Source organism: Gadus chalcogrammus, chromosome 10 (assembly GCF_026213295.1).
Source record: "Gadus chalcogrammus isolate NIFS_2021 chromosome 10, NIFS_Gcha_1.0, whole genome shotgun sequence".
In the NCBI taxonomy this organism is placed as follows: domain Eukaryota; kingdom Metazoa; phylum Chordata; class Actinopteri; order Gadiformes; family Gadidae; genus Gadus; species Gadus chalcogrammus.
Window position 1 is genome coordinate 11,531,944 of NC_079421.1, and position 18,047 is coordinate 11,549,990.

Consider the following 18,047-nt stretch of genomic DNA (forward strand, 5'->3'; position numbering starts at 1 on the left):
GCTGCTCAATTGGTGGTGGCTAGCGATAGCCACAAAGCATTCACTAACACCTCCTGCTTGGTTAGCGGTAGCATCTTAGCCTGTCCTTCCCTTAGTGCTGGCTCACAATATCTTTTTAGCTATCTCCTCTAAACGCATTTCACTGAAAGTCCCGCCCTCCCTCTCTCCTCTAAACCCATCTAGCTGAGAGTCCCACCCTCTCTCCTCTAAACCCATCTAGCTGAGAGTCCCACCCTCTCTCCTCTAAACCCATCTAGCTGAGAGTCCCACCCTCTCTCCTCTAAACCCATCCAACTGAACGTCCCGCCCTCTCTCCTCTAAACCCATCTAACTGAAGGTCTCACCCTCGCTCTCCACTCTGAGGTTCTAAGAGGAGATGGTAATGAGTCTCACTTTGTGTTCCCTCCCAGGTGAACTGATCTGGGACCAGCAGGATGGGTGTGGTCCGGCTGTCCGTCTGTCTGCTGCTCCTCCTGGTCTGTCTGGAGCCGGTCAGCTCCAGGGAGAAAGGAAACAAGAAGGGCAAGAAGAAGGGGAAGCAGGTGTTCTGCCCCTCGTAAGTCCTGCTGCCCTGCGGAGCATTACTACAGCACTACTACTACATTACTGCAGTGAAACAACCAATACAACAGAGTACTACGACAGAAACTTCTGTAATACTATCAAATCAAAAGAGTACTACTACAATACTGTTGTAAAACAACCAATACAACAGAATGATACGACAGAACTTCTGTCATACTACAAAATCAAAACAGTACTACTACAATACTGCTATAAAACAACCAATACAACAGAATACTACGACAGAAACTCTGTAAAACAACCAATACAACAGAGCACTACTTCATTACTGCTGTAAAACAACAAATACAACAGAGTACTACTACATTACTTCTGTAAAACAACAAATACAGTACTACAGACTTGTACTGCAGGACTTGCGTACCTAATTGTGTTTGGTTAATTACCGTATTCTTCTGTCTGTTTTGTCTGAATGGCAGGCCGCTGCTATGAAGTAGGAATCACTCATCATACAATCACTTTTTTAATCAATCAAATCGTTTTTTGTGGTTATATTTTGAGTCCCACTATTGATTTCTTTAGCGAGCAGCCGTATTTTCAGCGTGGTGTTGATAGTCTCCCCCTGAGGTCCTTCTCAGTGGTGACCCTGACCTGATCCATGCCTCTCTAGAACCCTCCTCAGAGAGGGAGAACACTCAGCGAGGTGTTGGATCCTCCTGGTTTTGGGAGGAGGGTTGAGAGAAGCTGATTGTCTACATTGGCGCGCCAGACGCGCCTCTTAATGTCTCAGTTTAGTGGTTAGTGTCTGCAGAGAGCTCCTCAACCTCTTAGTGAACACTTACATCATCACATCAGACCCCCCCCCCCCCCCCCCCACCCCCCCCCCCCCCCCCCCCCCCACCACCACCACCCCCCCCCCCCTCCCCTCTACCACGATCCTCCCCTTCTCAAAACAGATGATGTCGTCATCCTGGGAAACCTTTTAGGCATTAGTGAGCGGTAGGAATGTTCCCCGGGCCTGTAGACACCGGATTATACTTTACCTAATCAAGATGTGGAAAACATCTGAAAGTAGCTGGGGTCTCTTCTAAGACTCCTTATCCTAACACAGGCTGGGTGGTCCACCCCCTCCCAGACCAGACCTACCAGAGAACAGTCCTACTGTCCTCAGACCAGATTACAGTCATACTGTCCTCAGACCAGAGTACAGTCCTACTGTCCTAAGACCAGACCTACCAGAGTACAGTCCTACTGTCCTCAGACCAGAGAACAGTCCTACTGTCCTCAGACCAGTCCTACTGACCTCAGACCAGAGTAAAGACCTACTGTCCTCAAACCAGAGTACAGGCCTACTGTCCTAAGACCAGACCTACCAGAGTACAGTCCTACTGTCCTCAGACCAGAGAACAGTCCTACTGTCCTCAGACCAGATTACAGTCCTACTGTCGTAAGACCTGACCTACCAGAGTACAGTCCTACTGTCCTCAGACCAGAGAACAGTCCTACTGTCCTCAGACCAGAGTACAGTCCTACTGTCCTCAGACCATGGTACAGTCCTACTATCCTAAGACCAGACCTACCCAGAGTACAGTCCTACTGTCCTCAGACCATAGAACAGTACTACTGTCCTCAGACCAGTCCTACTGTCCTCAGACCAGAGTACAGACCTACTGTCCTCAGACCAGAGTACAGGCCTACTGTCCTAAGACCAGAGTGCTGTCCTACTGTCCACAGACCATGGTACAGTCCTACTTTCCACAGACCAGGGCTACCAGTACAGTCCTACTGCACTGGCATCTACAAGGAATGAAACCAAAAAATGAGGAACCAAATCTGATCTGGTAGACAAGCATCTCTCAGCTGAGAAAGAATGCACTCCCGTTATCCCCAGACCTTCTTTGGATGAAGCCTCCACAAAAAGACCACAAATATCTTACAGATGAGCTCAAACGGGCTGAGCTGGGGCCGTTTGAGTCCCGGCTGAGGGCTGGGTTGACGTTCTGAGGAATGTGCTGGGTAGATCAGCGCGAGGCCAGAGGAACGTGTGCACACTGACAACTGGTTCCACTTCACAGACAACTGTCACCGGAGGACCTGGCCCGCGTTCCCGCCAACTCCACCAGCAACATCCTGAACCGCTTACTGCTCCCCTACGACCCCCGCATCAGACCCAACTTCAAAGGCAAGTCTCTCTCTCTCTCTCTCTCTCTCTCTCTCTCTCTGCCTCTATCTCAATGCCTCTGTCTCTCTCTCTCTCTCTCTCTCTCTCTCTCTCTCTCTCTCTCTCTCTCTCTCTGCCTCTATCTCTCTGCCTCTGTCTTTCTCTCTCTCTCTCTTTCTCCGCCTCTCTCTCTCTCTCTCTCTCTGCCTCGGTCTCTCTCCCTCTCCCTCTCTTTCTCTCTCTCTTTCTCTCTCTCTCTCTCTCTCTCTCTCTCTCTCTCTCTCTCTCTCTCTCTCTCTCTCTATCTCTCTCTCAATAGTTCTTTCCAGGAATGGTTCTTCTAGAAGGGATTGAACCCCGAGGTGTGTCGTGTGTCTGAGGACCAGACCCGGCCACGCCCAGAACACTCTGAGCCCGCGGGGATCGCTGATCCTTCCACCAATAGGATCACCACCCCGGGGTGCTGAGAGTGTTCAGAGTGTCCCAGACTTGAGAGGACCAGGCGGGACGTGGACCTGGCTCCAGGGTTCTGCTGGAGCCTGGGGGGGTCCAGGGGGATCCAGGGTTCTCTGTTCTTCAGCGCTGACAAGCAGCCAAACCACAGCCAGACCTCCTCCTCCATCACTGCTCCGCACGCTGTGTGACCACAGCCTGGGAGCAGATCCTCCCCCAGCTCCTCACGGCCGAGCCCAGGGGTCAAACAGCTCCTCGATCACTCAGGGCGCTGCTAGGAGCTTGGTGGTTGGACAGCAAACACGATTTTTAATAAAATAATAAAACCCAAGCTTTAGGAAGTATGTGAGCTATGTCTGCAATGTGGTTTTGTAGGTTTGAGGGGGAAGGAACAGAATCTATTTTTAAGAATTTTAAACCTCAATAGTGCTGTAGAACGATGTTAGGACTCATGATACTGTATTCCTGCAGGCATTCCTGTAGAGGACCGCGTCAACATCTTCATCAACAGCTTCGGATCCATCCAGGAGACGACGATGGTGAGGATAGCATGTTATCAGTTAGCCCAGATAAACAGCCAGCCAAACCAGTACCAGCCAGTCTAACTTTTTACAAACAGTAGACCCAGTTACAGCCAGTAGAACCATCGTTTCATGTTGCAATTGATTACATTTAACTGGTGACTGGTTGTCTGTGTCTAACGGTGTGTCGTTAATAAAGTTGACCCTGAACCTGGTGGTTTCCAGGACTACCGGGTTAACATCTTCCTGAGGCAGCGCTGGAACGACCCGCGCCTCCAGCTGCCCCAGGACTTCAAGTCGGACTCGCTCACCGTGGACCCGGGAATGTTCAAGTGCCTGTGGAAGCCCGACCTCTTCTTCGCCAACGAGAAGAGCGCCAACTTCCACGACGTCACGCAGGACAACATCCTGCTGTTCATCTTCCGCAACGGAGACGTGCTCATCAGCATGAGGTCATTATTAACCTGAGGAACAATGTTAGGAATCATGTTAGGAAGCATATTAGGAAGCATGTTAGGATTCATGTTGGGATTCATGTTAGGAATCATTTTAGGAATCATGTTCGGGTTAATGTCAGGATTCATTTTAAGATTCATGTTGGGTTTCAAGTTAGGGATGTTAGGATTCATGTTAGGAATCATTTTAGGAATCATGTTAGGGAACATTGTAGGGTTCATGCAGGATTCATGTCAGGATTCATTTTAGGATTAATTTTCAGATTCAAGTTAGGGTTCATGTTAGGATTCATGGCTGGATTCATGTTAAGATTCATGTTGGGTTTCAAGTTAGGGATGTTAGGATTCATGTTAGGATTCATTTTAGGACTCATGTTAGGATTCAAGTTAGGAATAACGTTAGGAATAATGTTAGGAATCATGATAGGATTCATGTTAGGAATCATGTAAGGAATCATGTTAGGAATCATGTTAGGGAACATGTTAGGGTTCATGTCAGGATTCATTTTAAGATTCATGTTGGGTTTCAAGTTAGGGATGTTAGGATTCATGTTAGGAATCATTTTAGGAATCATGTTAGGGAACATTGTAGGGTTCATGCAGGATTCATGTCAGGATTCATTTTAGGATTAATTTTCAGATTCAAGTTAGGGTTCATGTTAGGATTCATGGCTGGATTCATGTTAAGATTCATGTTAGGATTCATTTTAGGATTCATGTTAGGAATCATGTTAGGTTTCATCAAGGATTCAATATTATGATTCAGGTTAGGGTTCATGTTCTTATCATATTAGGATTCATGCTAGGATTCAATGTAGGATTAATGTTAGGGTTCATGTTAGGATACATCAAGGATTCAATGTTATGATTCATGTTAGGGTTCATGTTAGGATTCATGTTAGGATTCATATTAGGATTCATGTCAGGATTCACCAAGGATTCAATGTTAGGATTCATGTAAGGGTTTATTTTAGGGTTCGTGTTAGGATTAGATGTAGGATTCATGTTAGGATTCATGCTAGAACTAATTCTGCTGTACATTTAAATTTGTGTCCACAATGTGTGTGTGTGTGTGTCAGTATATGTGTATTTTTGTGAATCATGTGTATTAATGAGTGTGTGTGTGTGTGTGTGTGTGTGTGTGTGTGTGTGTGTGTGTGTGTGTGTGTGTGTGTGTGTGTGTGTGTGTGTGTGTGTGTGTGTGTGTGTGTGTGTGTGTGTGTGTGTGTGTGTGTGTACGCATGCGTGTGCGTGTGCGTGTGCGTGTGCGTGTGCGTGTGCGTGTGCGTGTGTGTGTGTGTGTGTGTGTGTGTGTGTGTGTGTGTGTGTGTGTGTGTGTGTGTGTGTGTCTCTCAGGTTGTCGGTCACTCTCTCCTGCCCACTGGACCTCACCCTGTTCCCCATGGACACCCAGAGGTGCAAGATGCAGCTGGAGAGCTGTGAGTTAAACCTGGTCAACACTGATCAATACTGATTAATACTGGGCCATAGTGCTGTTTGTGTTTGTGTACGTGAATATTGATGTGTGTATACCTTACCATGTATGTCTATGTGTTAAAGTGTGTCTCTGTGTTGATGTGTCTACCTCTCTCCCTGTGTGTCTATATGTTAATGTGTATATATCTCTCCATGTGTGTCTATGTGTTAATGTGTATATATCTCTCAATGTGTGTCTATATGTTAATGTGTATATATCTCTCTATGTGTGTCTATGTGTTAATGTGTATATATCTCTCCATGTGTGTCTATGTGTTAATGTGTCTACGTGTTGATGTGTGTACCTGTGTTTCAGGCCAGTGTGTGTCCTCTGCAGGCCACCACACCTGTCTCAGGCCTTGCTGATCCATAGTGCTGTTTGTGTCTGTACGTGAATATTATATTGTGTATATCTTGTTTGTCTATCTATGTGTTGAAGTGTGTTTATGTGTTAAAGTGTGTGTATCTTAACATGTGTGGCCATGTGTTTAAGTGTGTATCTATCTCCGTGAGTGTCTATGTGTGTGTGTACATGTTGAATAGTATGTACTAGGGCCCGACCGATTCATCGGCCTGCCGATTTAATCGGCCGATTATAGCCTTTTTTAAATTATTTTATTTTTTTTAAATGTTATTGCGCTTAGTATCCTGCAGATTGCGCTCCTACTCGCCTTGCTAACTAACAACTTTAGCTGGAGTAAAAAAGAGGAGATTGAATTTTACCGTACAACATGAAAGCACGCTCGCTCAGGCAGCTGCGCGCTCACCTCACCAATGTACACAAGACGCGTTGTTTGAGCATGTTGTGCCTGTTTTTCTTTAGGTCCCAGATCATGCTAATTTGTTATACTGTAGACTCTAACGGTGAGACCATACTGCTCAGCACGCACGTGTTAGTCACTGCTCACGAGCGCAGCACATTGGGAGTTAGTTATTTATTTTACATTTTACATTACACTAATTTTTGACTGTAAATGTATTCTAAAACACTCAAAGATTCTGCATTCAATTCACATATTCGTCAAAAGTGTTTAAAGTATATTTAAGGTATCACAAACTACGTTTTATATGCATGTTTTTTTTTTTTAATCGGCCGATTAAATCGTAATCGTAATTTTTCTCTGAAAATAATCGGCATCGGCATCGGCACTCAAAAATCAATATCGGTCGGGCCCTAGTGTGTACCTCTGTCCCTGTGTGTCTGTGAGGTGTGTATTTGATGTGTACACCTATATTCCGGTGTTGACGTGTGTACCTCTCTATGCGTGTGTATGTGAAAAAGTGTGTACCCCTGTCCCTTTGTGTCTGTGCGGTGTGTATGTGATGTGTGTACCTCTTTCCTTGTGTGTGTGTGTGATAATGTGTGTCTCTCTGTGTGTACCTCTCTCCATGCGTGTGTGTGTGATAATGTGTGTCTCTCTGTGTGTACCTCTCTCCATGCGTGTGTGTGTGATAATGTGTGTCTCTCTGTGTGTAGTCGGCTACACCACGGAGGACCTGCAGTTCGTGTGGCAGACCGGAGACCCCGTCCAGATGGACGCCATCGCGCTGCCGCAGTTCGACATCAAGCAGGAGGACATCGACTACGGCAACTGCACCAAGTTCTACGCCGGGACAGGTACTAATATACATACTACAAATACTATATATACTAATATATATACTATATACTACGGCAACTGCACCAAGTTCTACGCCGGGACAGGTACCAATATACATACTACAAATACCATATATACTAATATATATACTATATACTACGGCAACTGCACCAAGTTCTACGCCAGGAGAGGTACTAATATAGCCTGGTTCTACCAGACTCTCGTACTTCACTTCATTTCATTTCATTTGTACAGAGAGTCTGGACCTAATCAATTGACAAACGTTAACTCACTTGAAGGCGGGTGTCTGTTGAAGTTTAAAATGATTGGATCTGCCCAGTGCCACTCTGGATCTGCCATAACTAATCGCTTGTTTATATCTCATTGAGAGATATAAACAAAACACCTTGCGCGTCTGCACGAAAATGTCCGTCAACGACAGCTGCAGGTTTTGTTTGTCGAATTTAATTTATCAGGGAAAAATTGCACATTGTAAATCAACTACCGACCTACAACAACAACTCAAACTGGCGCACGACTTTATCGTCATTGTTCTCAGACACGCCCTCTGTTCGCTGATTGGGGGCCGCTGTGGCGGCACCAGAAAACCAAATGACATACAGCAGGTCCAGACCTAGTACTGAAGGGAAATTCAAATTGAGCGGAAGTACTTAGGCGGGCGGAGCCAGGCTAGTACTAATATATATACTACATATAAAGATAAAGATAAAGATAGACTTTATTGTCATTGTACAGTCACTTATACAACGAAATTGGGAGAGCCAACTGAAGGTGCATTACACATACAAAATAAATAAATAAATAAACAAATAAATAAATAAACACGCAATTTAAGTTAAAAATTGTAAACAAACAAAACAAGACAGAAATAAGAAAAACATTTGGAACAAGACAAGGACAGGTGATGTCAGAATAAATATAAAGGCCGTAAGCATGTTGCACTATATAGATAGTGAGGAATCTTTGTTTCAAGTTTTATGGTTGTTGAGTGTCCTGATTGCCCAAGGAAAGAAGCTTTTGTTCAGTCTGTTGGTTCTGCACTTCAGGCTCCTGTACCGCCTACCAGAGGGCAGTAGGCTGAGCAGGTGGTGGCCGGGATGGAGGTGGTCACAGATGATCTTTCTTGATCTTGAGATGCATCGTGAGCTGGCAATGTCATCCAAGGAGGGCAAAAGAGAGCCAATAGTTTTTTCGGCTGACCTTATCACCCTCTGCAGCCTTTTCCTGTCAGCCACTGCACAGCCAGCATACCACACAGTGATGGAGAAGGCCAGCACACTCTCGATGGTGGAGCGGTAAAAGGTCACCAGCAGCCTCTCCTCCAGTTTGTTTCTCTTGAGTACCCTCAGGAAGTGGAGTCGTTGTTGGGCCTTCTTCACCACCGCTGATGTGTTAGCTGACCAGGATATGTCCTCAGAGATGTGAGTTCCCAGGAACTTGAAGGTGGAGACTCTCTCCACACAGTCACCATTTATGTGGAGAGGGGCGGGGTCAGCTCTGTGACGCCTGAAATCCATTATAACCTCCTTTGTTTTTATTGTGTTAAGGGTCTGGTTGTTTGCAGCACACCACTCCACCAGCCGCTGCACCTCATCCCTATAGGCCGACTCGTCTCCTCCGGTTATGAGCCCCACCACAGTCGTATCATCCGCGAATTTGACTATTGTGTTGGTGGGGTGGGTGGAAGTACAATCATGAGTGTAGATGGCATACAGGAGTGGGCTCAGCACGCAGCCCTGTGGAGAACCCGTACTGAGCATGAGGGTGGAGGAGGTGTGGGTGCCAATTTTAACAGACTGCGGACGATTTGTAAGAAAGTCTTTTATCCAGGCACAGGTGGCGGGGGGGAAGTCCAGGGCAGCTAGCTTGCACACAAGGATGTCAGGGATGATGGTATTAAAGGCCGAGCAGTAGTCGACGAAGAGCATCCTTACGGAGTTCCCCGGGTGTTCCAGGTGGCTGAGTGCAGTGTGGAGGGCTGTAGAGATGGCATCATCAGTTGATCGGTTTGCTTTGTATGCAAATTGGAATGGGTCAAAGGTTGAAGGGAGGCATTCTTTGATGTGATGTGTCATAAGCCTCTCAAAACATTTTGCAACCACTGGTGTTAGTGCAATGGGTCTGTAGTCACTGAGGTTATTGATAGTTACATTTTTGGGGACAGGGATTATGGTAGCCGACTTGAGACATGGTGGGACGATGGCATGTGTCAGTGACAAGTTGAAGATCTTAGTGAAGACCACTGCCAGCTGATCAGCACAAGCTTTGATTACTTCGCCAGGCACTCCATCAGGTCCAGTGGCTTTTCTTTTGTTCACTGACCTGAATACACGACTCACTTGATGTTCCTGGATAGTGAGTGTGTGTTGGCTTGTGGTCGGAGGGGTCAGCATGTCTGTGTTGGGCCTTTTAGCCTCAAAACATGCAAAGAAATGGTTTAAATCCTCTGCCAGCGAGGCGTCGGCACTGATGGTCACTGAGGGGCTGATTTTATAGTTTGTGAGATGTTTTAATCCCTGCCACACTTGACGAGTGTTGTTGTTTGTCAGATGGCCCTCAACCTTCCTTTTGTAGGCCTCCTTCGCACCTTTAATTCCTCTCCTTAGGTCCGCTCTCGCCACGTTGTACAGGACATTGTCCTTTGTTTTGAAGGCGGAGTTTCGGGCTCTCAGGAGTGACTGGACTTCACTTGTCATCCAGGGCTTTCGGTTTGGATATACTTTGATGTTCTTATCAACCGTCACATTGTCAGTGCAGTATTTGATGTATGACAATACGGTGTCAGTGAAACCCTGTAGATCCTGTTGTTCAAGGATACTCCAATCTGTGTGAGCGAAGCAGTCCTGCAGTTGGGAGAGTGCACCCTCTGGCCAGGTTTTTACAGTCTTTGTGATCAGCTTGGTCTTCCTCCTAAGGGGAGTGTATGCTGGGATGAGGAGCAGCGAAAGATGGTCAGACAGACCCAGATGTGGGAGGGGGACTGCTCTATAAGCATGCTTTATGTTAGAATAGACACGGTCCAGTGTGTTGTTTCCTCTGGTGGAGCACCGTACATACTGTATAAAATTGGGAAGGACTGTCTTTAGGAATGCTTGATTAAAATCCCCAGCGATGATGTGTACCCCATCAGGATGAGCTGGCTGCTGTTTATTGACACTATAATGTAGGTAGGTAAGAGCTATGCTAATATTTGCATCTGGTGGAATATAAACAGCAGTGATAATTACCACTGTCAGCTCTCTGGGCAGATAGAAGGGTCTGCAAACTACTGACATTGCTTCTATGTCCGGGGAGCAGTGAGTGTCTGTGCTCTTACTGCTTGCGCACCAATCATTGTGAACATAAACACACAGACCCCCTCCTCTGCTCTTTCCGGAATCCTTGTTCCTGTCGGAGCGGTGGATAGTGCGTCCCGCTAGTAGAACTGACGCATCCGGGATCAGCTGATGTAGCCAGGTCTCCGTGATGATCATTACACAGCAATCGCGAACAAAGCAGTTGGCTGCTAGATGCAGTTCCAATTCGTCGATTTTGTGAACGATGGATCTTGCGTTAGTCAGGAAGATGCTGGGTAACGGGGGTTTGTGTGGCTGTTTCCGTAGCCGGGCTAGAAGACCCGCTCGGCAACCCCGCTTCTGCTTGCGCTCCTTGCGCCGCCTACGCCGCTTGCTGGGGCCAACGACAATCCAAGGGGACTCCGGTGGCCGCGCTATGTCGAGCGGGATGTTGTGATTCCGCTGGAAGTCGCTCGTAACTGCAACCTGACAACGTAACCCGATGTTCAGGAGCTCTGTGTGGCTGTAAAAATGTTTAGCTTCACACCACGTCCTAAGACACACTAAAAATACAAAAAACACGAGCATAATACACTTAAATAATACACTAAATCAGAGAGCCAAGAGCCGCTGCGTCCGTGCGCGCCGCCATAGCAACCGCTATGTATATATATATATATATATATATATATATATATATACTATACATACTAATATATATACAATATACCACGGCAACTGCACCAATTCAATGGTTGGTGCTGTGTATTACGGGGTGCTGTGTATTACATGGTGCTGTTTAACAGGGTGCTGTGTATTACAGGGTGCTGTGTATTACAGGGTGCTGTGTATTACAGGGTGCTGTTTAACAGGGTGCTGTGTGTTACAGGGTGCTGTATAACAGGGTGCTGTGTATTACAGAGTGCTGTTTAACAGGGTGCTGTGTATTACAGGGTGCTGTATAACAGGGTGCTCTGTGTAATAATAAGGTGCTGTGTATTACAGGGTGCTGTATAACAGGGTGCTGTGTATTACAGGGTGCTGTGTATTACAGGGTGCTGTGTATTACAGGGTGCTGTATAACAGGGTGCTGGGTATTACAGAGTGCTGTTTAACAGGGTGCTGTGTGTTACAGGGTGCTGTATAACAGGGTGCTCTGTATTACAGGGTGCTGTGTATTACAGGGTGCTGTATAACAGGGTGCTGTGTATTACAGGGTGCTGTGTATTACAGGGTGCTGGGTATTACAGGGTGCTGTGTATTACAGGGTGCTGGGTATTACAGGGTGCTGTGTATTACAGGGTGCTGGGTATTACAGGGTGCTGTGTATTACAGGGTGCTGTGTATTACAGGGTGCTGTATAACAGGGTGCTGTGTATTACAGGGTGCTGTGTATTACAGGGTGCTGGTATTACATGGTGCTGTTTAACAGGGTGCTGTGTATTACAGGGTGCTGTATAACAGGGTGCTCTGTGTCTCCCCAGGCTACTACACGTGTGTGGAGGTGATCTTCACGCTGCGCCGCCAGGTGGGCTTCTACATGATGGGCGTGTACGCCCCCACCCTGCTCATCGTGGTCCTCTCCTGGCTCTCCTTCTGGATCAACCCCGACGCCAGCGCCGCCCGCGTGCCCCTGGGTACCGACCCCACCTCTGACCTTTGACCCCGACCTCTGAACTATGACCTATGACCCTGACCCCGACGCCAGCGCCGTCTGCGTGCCCCTGAGTACCAACCCGACATCTGACCTCTGACCTATGACCCCGACCTGTGACCCTGACCTATGACCTACGACCCCGACCTACGACCCTGACCGACCCTAACCCCGACGCCAGCGCTGCCCGCGTGCCCCTGAGTACCAACCCGACCTCTGACCTATTACCTATGAACCCGACCTATGACCCCAACCGACCCTACACCTGCCGTCTGACCTACTGATCCTAACCCTGCTGTCTGACCTATGACCCCTACCAAACCGGCATGTTATCAAAGCAACCATCTATAAACAATGTGGAATACCTTTAGATCCATGTTAGGATAATAGTGGTATTTATTTAACCAGCTTTGAGGAGTCTTTCTAAAAATAGTTCTCCCTGTCCTCCCCTCCCCTCTCCCCCCCTCCCCTCCTCTCCCATCCCCCCTCCCCTCCCCTCCCCCCCTGCAGGCATCCTGTCGGTGCTCTCCCTGTCCTCAGAGTGCACCTCCCTGGCCTCGGAGCTGCCTAAGGTGTCATACGTGAAGGCCATCGACATCTGGTTGATCGCCTGCCTGCTGTTCGGCTTCGCCTCGCTGGTGGAGTACGCCGTGGTGCAGGTGATGTTGAACAGCCCCGCCCGCATCCTGGCCGAGAAGGCCAAGATGGCCGCCAAGGACAAGGCGGAGGGGAAGACCCCCCCCGCCGGAAAGAACACGCTGAACGGGACGGGGGGCACGCCGCTCCACGCCGGCACGCTGCACGTCAGTACACACAAACGCACATAGAGACACACACACACACACAAACACAAGCACATGGAGACACGCGCATACACATACACACAAGCACATGGAGACAAACGCACACACACACACACACACACACACGCACATAGAGACACGCATGGAGACACATACACACCCACACAAAAAATGGAGACAAACGCACACACACACACATACACACACACACACACACACACACATACACACACAAAAATACATAAACGCACACAGACACACACACACACACACACACACACACACACACGCATACACACACACGTTACTTTACTTTAAGTTAAAGTAAAATGTGTGTCATTTCATAAGTAGTGTGTGTGTGTGTGTGTGTCGTTGTTGGTGTGTGTGTCTCTCTGTCTCTGTGTGTGTCTTTGTGTGTGTGTGTGTCTGTGTGTGTGTCTGTGTGTGTGTTTGTGTGTATGTGTGTGTGTGTGTGTGTGTGTTTGCGTGTGTGTCCATGTGTGTCTGTCTCTGTGTGTGTGTGTGTGTGTGTGTGTCTGTGCGTGTCTCTGTATGTGTGTGTGTGTGTCTCTGTGTGTGTGTGTCTCTGTGTGTGTGTGTGTCTGTGCTTGTGTGTGTGTGTGTGTGTGTGTGTGTGTGTGTGTGTGTCTCTGTGTGTGTGTGTGTGTGTGTGTGTGTGTGTGTGTGTGTGTGTGTGTGTGTGTGTGTGTGTGTGTGTGTGTGTGTGTGTGTGTGTGTGTCTCTGTGTGTGTGAGTCCAGGTAGTGGAGAGTCGCTGTAAGAAGGTGTACACCTCTAAGTCGGACCTCCGCACCAACGACTTCAGCATCGTGGGCTCGCTGCCGCGCGACTTCGCACTCTCAAACTTCGACTGCTACGGGAAGCCGGTGGAGCTGTTCCCCGGGACCAAGGGCCACACCAAGGCCCACCGGAGACCACCGCCCCCCAAGGCCGTCATTCCCTCGGCCGCCAAGAGGGTGGACCTCTACGCACGCGCCCTCTTCCCCTTCACCTTCCTCTTCTTCAACGTGGTCTACTGGTCCGTTTACCTGTAGTCCCCTACTTGTAGACCTGTAGACCTCCAGTACCAGTCTACCAGTAGACCTGTAGACCCCCAGTCCATCTGTAGACCATCAGTCTACCTGTAGACCTGTAGACCCCCAATCCACCTGTAGACCTCCAGTCTACCTGTAGACCTGTATCCCTGTAGACCCCCAGTCCACCTGTAGACCCCCAGTCCACCTGTAGACCCCCAGTCTACCTGTAGACCCCAAGTCCACCTGTAGACCCCCAGTCTACCTGTAGACCTGTAGACCCCCAGTCCACCTGTAGACCCCCAGTCTACCTGTAGACCCCCGGTCCACCTGTAGACCCCCAGTCTACCTGTAGACCTGTAGACCCCCAGTCCACCTGTAGACTCCCAGTCTACCTGTAGACCTGTAGACCCCCAGTCCCATTCTACCTGTAGACCTGTAGACCCCCAGTCCCAGTCTACCAGTAGACCTGTAGACCCCCAGTCCATCTGTAGACCACCAGTCTACCTGTAGACCCCCAATCCACCTGTAGACCTCCAGTCTACCTGTAGACCTGTAGACCCCCAGTCCACCTGTAGACCCCCAGTCCACCTGTAGACCCCCAGTCTACCTGTAGACCCCAAGTCCACCTGTAGACCCCCAGTCCACCTGTAGACCTGTAGACCCCCAGTCCACCTGTAGATCCCCAGTCTACCTGTAGACCCCCAGTCCACCTGTAGACCCCCAGTCCACCTGTAGACCCCCAGTCTACCTGTAGACCTGTAGACCCCCAGTCCACCTGTAGACCCCCAGTTTACCTGTAGACCTGTAGACCCCCAGTCCACCTGTAGAATCCCAGTCTACCTGTAGACCTGTAGACCCCCAGTCCACCTGTAGACCCCCAGTCCACTTGTAGACCCCCATTCTACCTGTAGACCTGTAGACCTCCAGTCCACCTGTAGACCCCCAGTCTACCTGTAGACCCCCAGTACCAGTCTACCTGTAGACCCCCAGTCCACCTGTAGACCCCCAGTACCAGTCTACCTGTAGACCACCAGTACCAGTTTCCCTGTAGACCCCCAGTACCAGTCCACCTGTAGACCACCAGTACCAGTCTACCTGTAGACCACCAGTACCAGTATACCTGTAGAACCCCAGTACCAGTCTACCTGTAGAACACCAGTCTACCTGTATACCAGTAGAAGACTTATGTAATCTTCTTCCACTAGTTAACAAATAGTTAACTACTAGTTAACCAAACAGAAGACCACTGCCAGTCGTCTACCAGTAGTTAACCAATCAGTAGACCACTAACACTAGTTACGCACCAGTTAACCGACCACTAGACCACTAACACTAGTTTACCACTAGTTAACCTAACAGTAGACCACTAACACCAATTTAACTCCAGTTGAACACGAGTTAACCACTAGTTAACCAATCAGTAGACCACTGCCACTAGGTAACCACTAGTTTAAGAATCACTGGGCCACTAACACTAGTGAGCCACTAGTTAACCAAACAGTGCACCACTAATACTAGTTAACCACTAGTTAACAACTGGGGAACCAATCAGTAGACCAGAGCCAATAGTTAACCAACCCGTAGACCACTAACACTAGTTGACTAATCTGTAGACCACTGCTACTCGTTAACCACTAGTTAACCAATCAGTAGACCACTGCCACTAGTAAACCACTAGTTAACAACTAGTTATCCAATCAGTAGACCACTAACACTAGTTAACCAATCAGTAGACCACTAACACTCGTTAAGCATTCAGAAGACCACTGTCACTTGTTAACCACTAGTTAACCAATCAGTAGACCACTGCCACTAGTTAACTACAAGTTAACCGATTTGCTTACCCACCCGTTTACCAACCAGTAGACCACTAACACCAGTTTACCAATCAGTAGAGCACTGCCACTAGTAAACCAGTAGTTAACCACAAGTTAACTGACTTGTTTACCCATTTGTTGACCAAACACCATACTGCCCTTTTGCTACCTGCCCCTCAGAATGACCTCATTATTCACTGGTTCATATTACTCAGTATGACCTCATTATTCACTGGTTCATATTCCTCAGTATCACCTCATCATTCACTAGTTCATTCATATTCCCCAGCATGACCTCATTATTCACTAATTTATTTCCTGAGTATGACTTCATTATCCACTAGTTCATTAATGTTCCTCGTATGACCTCATTATTCACCAGTTAATTCATGTTCCTCAGTATGACCTCATTACTCACTAGTTCATATTCATGAGGACCGATTACCTCATTATTCACTAGTTCATTCATGTTCCTCAGTATAACATTATTCACCAGTTCATTCCTGTGTTTAATGCTGTATATACTTAGGACCCCTTGATTAAGTAAATGTTTTGTATCAAACTTTATTAAATCACTTGAATCAATTTGAAACCTAAATGCTGGAATTTTATCAGATTGAAATATTAAATATCAGATTAAATATGTAAAACATATCTAGATAAGTCAGAGTCTATCAGATAGCAGTTGTGTGTAAATATTGTGTCCTTGTGATGTTACCATGGAAACTTCATACCATTGAGTTTTCAAACTTTATTTGTATTGACCTTGCATGTTGAAAGGTGCATGTATATGAATATGAACCATATGAAATATAGACACCTACTTCCTGTCCGAAGGTCACGTAACACTACCAAAGCTCCACCATGTGACCTCCCCCCCCTTGTGTGATTGGGCCGCTGTCGACGGCCATGTCTTGACTTTGTACAATTTACAAATAAAAGATGATTTAACAAAGCAAACACTGTCTCTGTACTGTCTAACACCTACCTGCTCCTTAATGACCAGTACTGTCTAACCCCTACCCAAACACACACACATATATATATATATATATATATATATATATATATATATATATATATATATATATATATATATATATATATATATGTGTGTGTGTGTGTGTGTGTGTGTGTGTGTATACAGTATATGTATTTATGTATATATATTCGGAGAGAGAGAGAGAGAGGGGGGGAGAGAGAGAGAGGGGGAGGGGGGAGGGAGAGAGGAAGACATGCGTACTGAGGGAGAAAGCTCCAGGTATCTATCAGCAGAGTGTTTGATGGCGCTGTCCTGGGCAGCAGCTGTTTAGATCGATCAGAGTGATGGATATTTGGTCATGTAACTCATCATCCTTCATCGGAGCAAGTGAAAGTATCATTTATTTCTTAAGAGAAGCACTGGGTCCTCGGGTGACCGTGACGAGGCCCGACAGCGCCCTCTGCAGGCCGTCCGGACAGGAGCCTAATTGAGCCACGGAATGGAAATTGAATCGTATCCCCCGGGGAACGCGAGAAGGAAGGCTGTGACTCGCCGACTCCGCGGGAGGCGATCAATGAGATGCTGCTTCAGGACCAGCCATCCGTGGAGCGCAATTGCAGAGCAGACAGAAGGAAGAGAGCGTTATGTGATCTAGTTGGACTGTGACTAATGAAGGTCCTCGTGTCTTAGTGTCTAGCGCCCCCCTGCAGGGCGCTGGACTGCAGGGGGCGACCCGCAGCTCACCTGACGGCCAAGCGCCCACTACAGGACGCTGAGCGACCCGCAGCTCACCTGACGGTCCAGCGCCCCCTACAGGACGCTGAGCGATCTGCAGCTCACCTGACGGTCCAGCGCCCCCTACAGGACTCTGAGCAGCTCACCTGACGGTCCAGCGCCCCCTAGAGAACACTGAGCAGCTCACTTGACGGCCCAGCGCCCCCTACAGGACACTGAGTGACCCGCAGCTCACCTGACGTTCCGTGTGTGTGTGTGTGTGTGTGTGTGTGTGTGTGTGTGTGTGTGTGTGTGTGTGTGTGTGTGTGTGTGTGTGTGTGTGTGTGTGTGTGTGTGTGTGTGTGTGTGTGTGTGCTGACTTCATTGTGAGGGCACTGAGTACTGTGTCAGTACTGACTGTGAGGGGAATGACTGACTGACTGACTGACTGAGTGTGAGGGGCCTGACTGACTGACTGACTGACTGACTGACTGACTGACTGACTGACTGACTGACTGACTGACTGACAGACTGACTGACTGACTGACTGAGT

At 47.8% G+C, this 18,047-nt stretch overlaps 1 protein-coding gene across 1 annotated transcript; it reads left to right on the plus strand.

Moving 5' to 3' along the window:
• Window positions 1-434: 434 nt before the first annotated feature.
• On the plus strand, window positions 435-13,999 carry glrbb (glycine receptor, beta b). The gene is made up of 9 exons (XM_056600226.1): window positions 435-556; window positions 2,601-2,707; window positions 3,611-3,678; window positions 3,886-4,112; window positions 5,472-5,554; window positions 7,069-7,209; window positions 11,973-12,125; window positions 12,653-12,945; window positions 13,706-13,999. The coding sequence occupies exons 1-9, from the start codon at window positions 435-437 to the stop codon at window positions 13,997-13,999; spliced, it is 1,488 nt and encodes a 495-aa protein (XP_056456201.1).
• The last annotated feature ends 4,048 nt before the right edge of the window (window positions 14,000-18,047 follow it).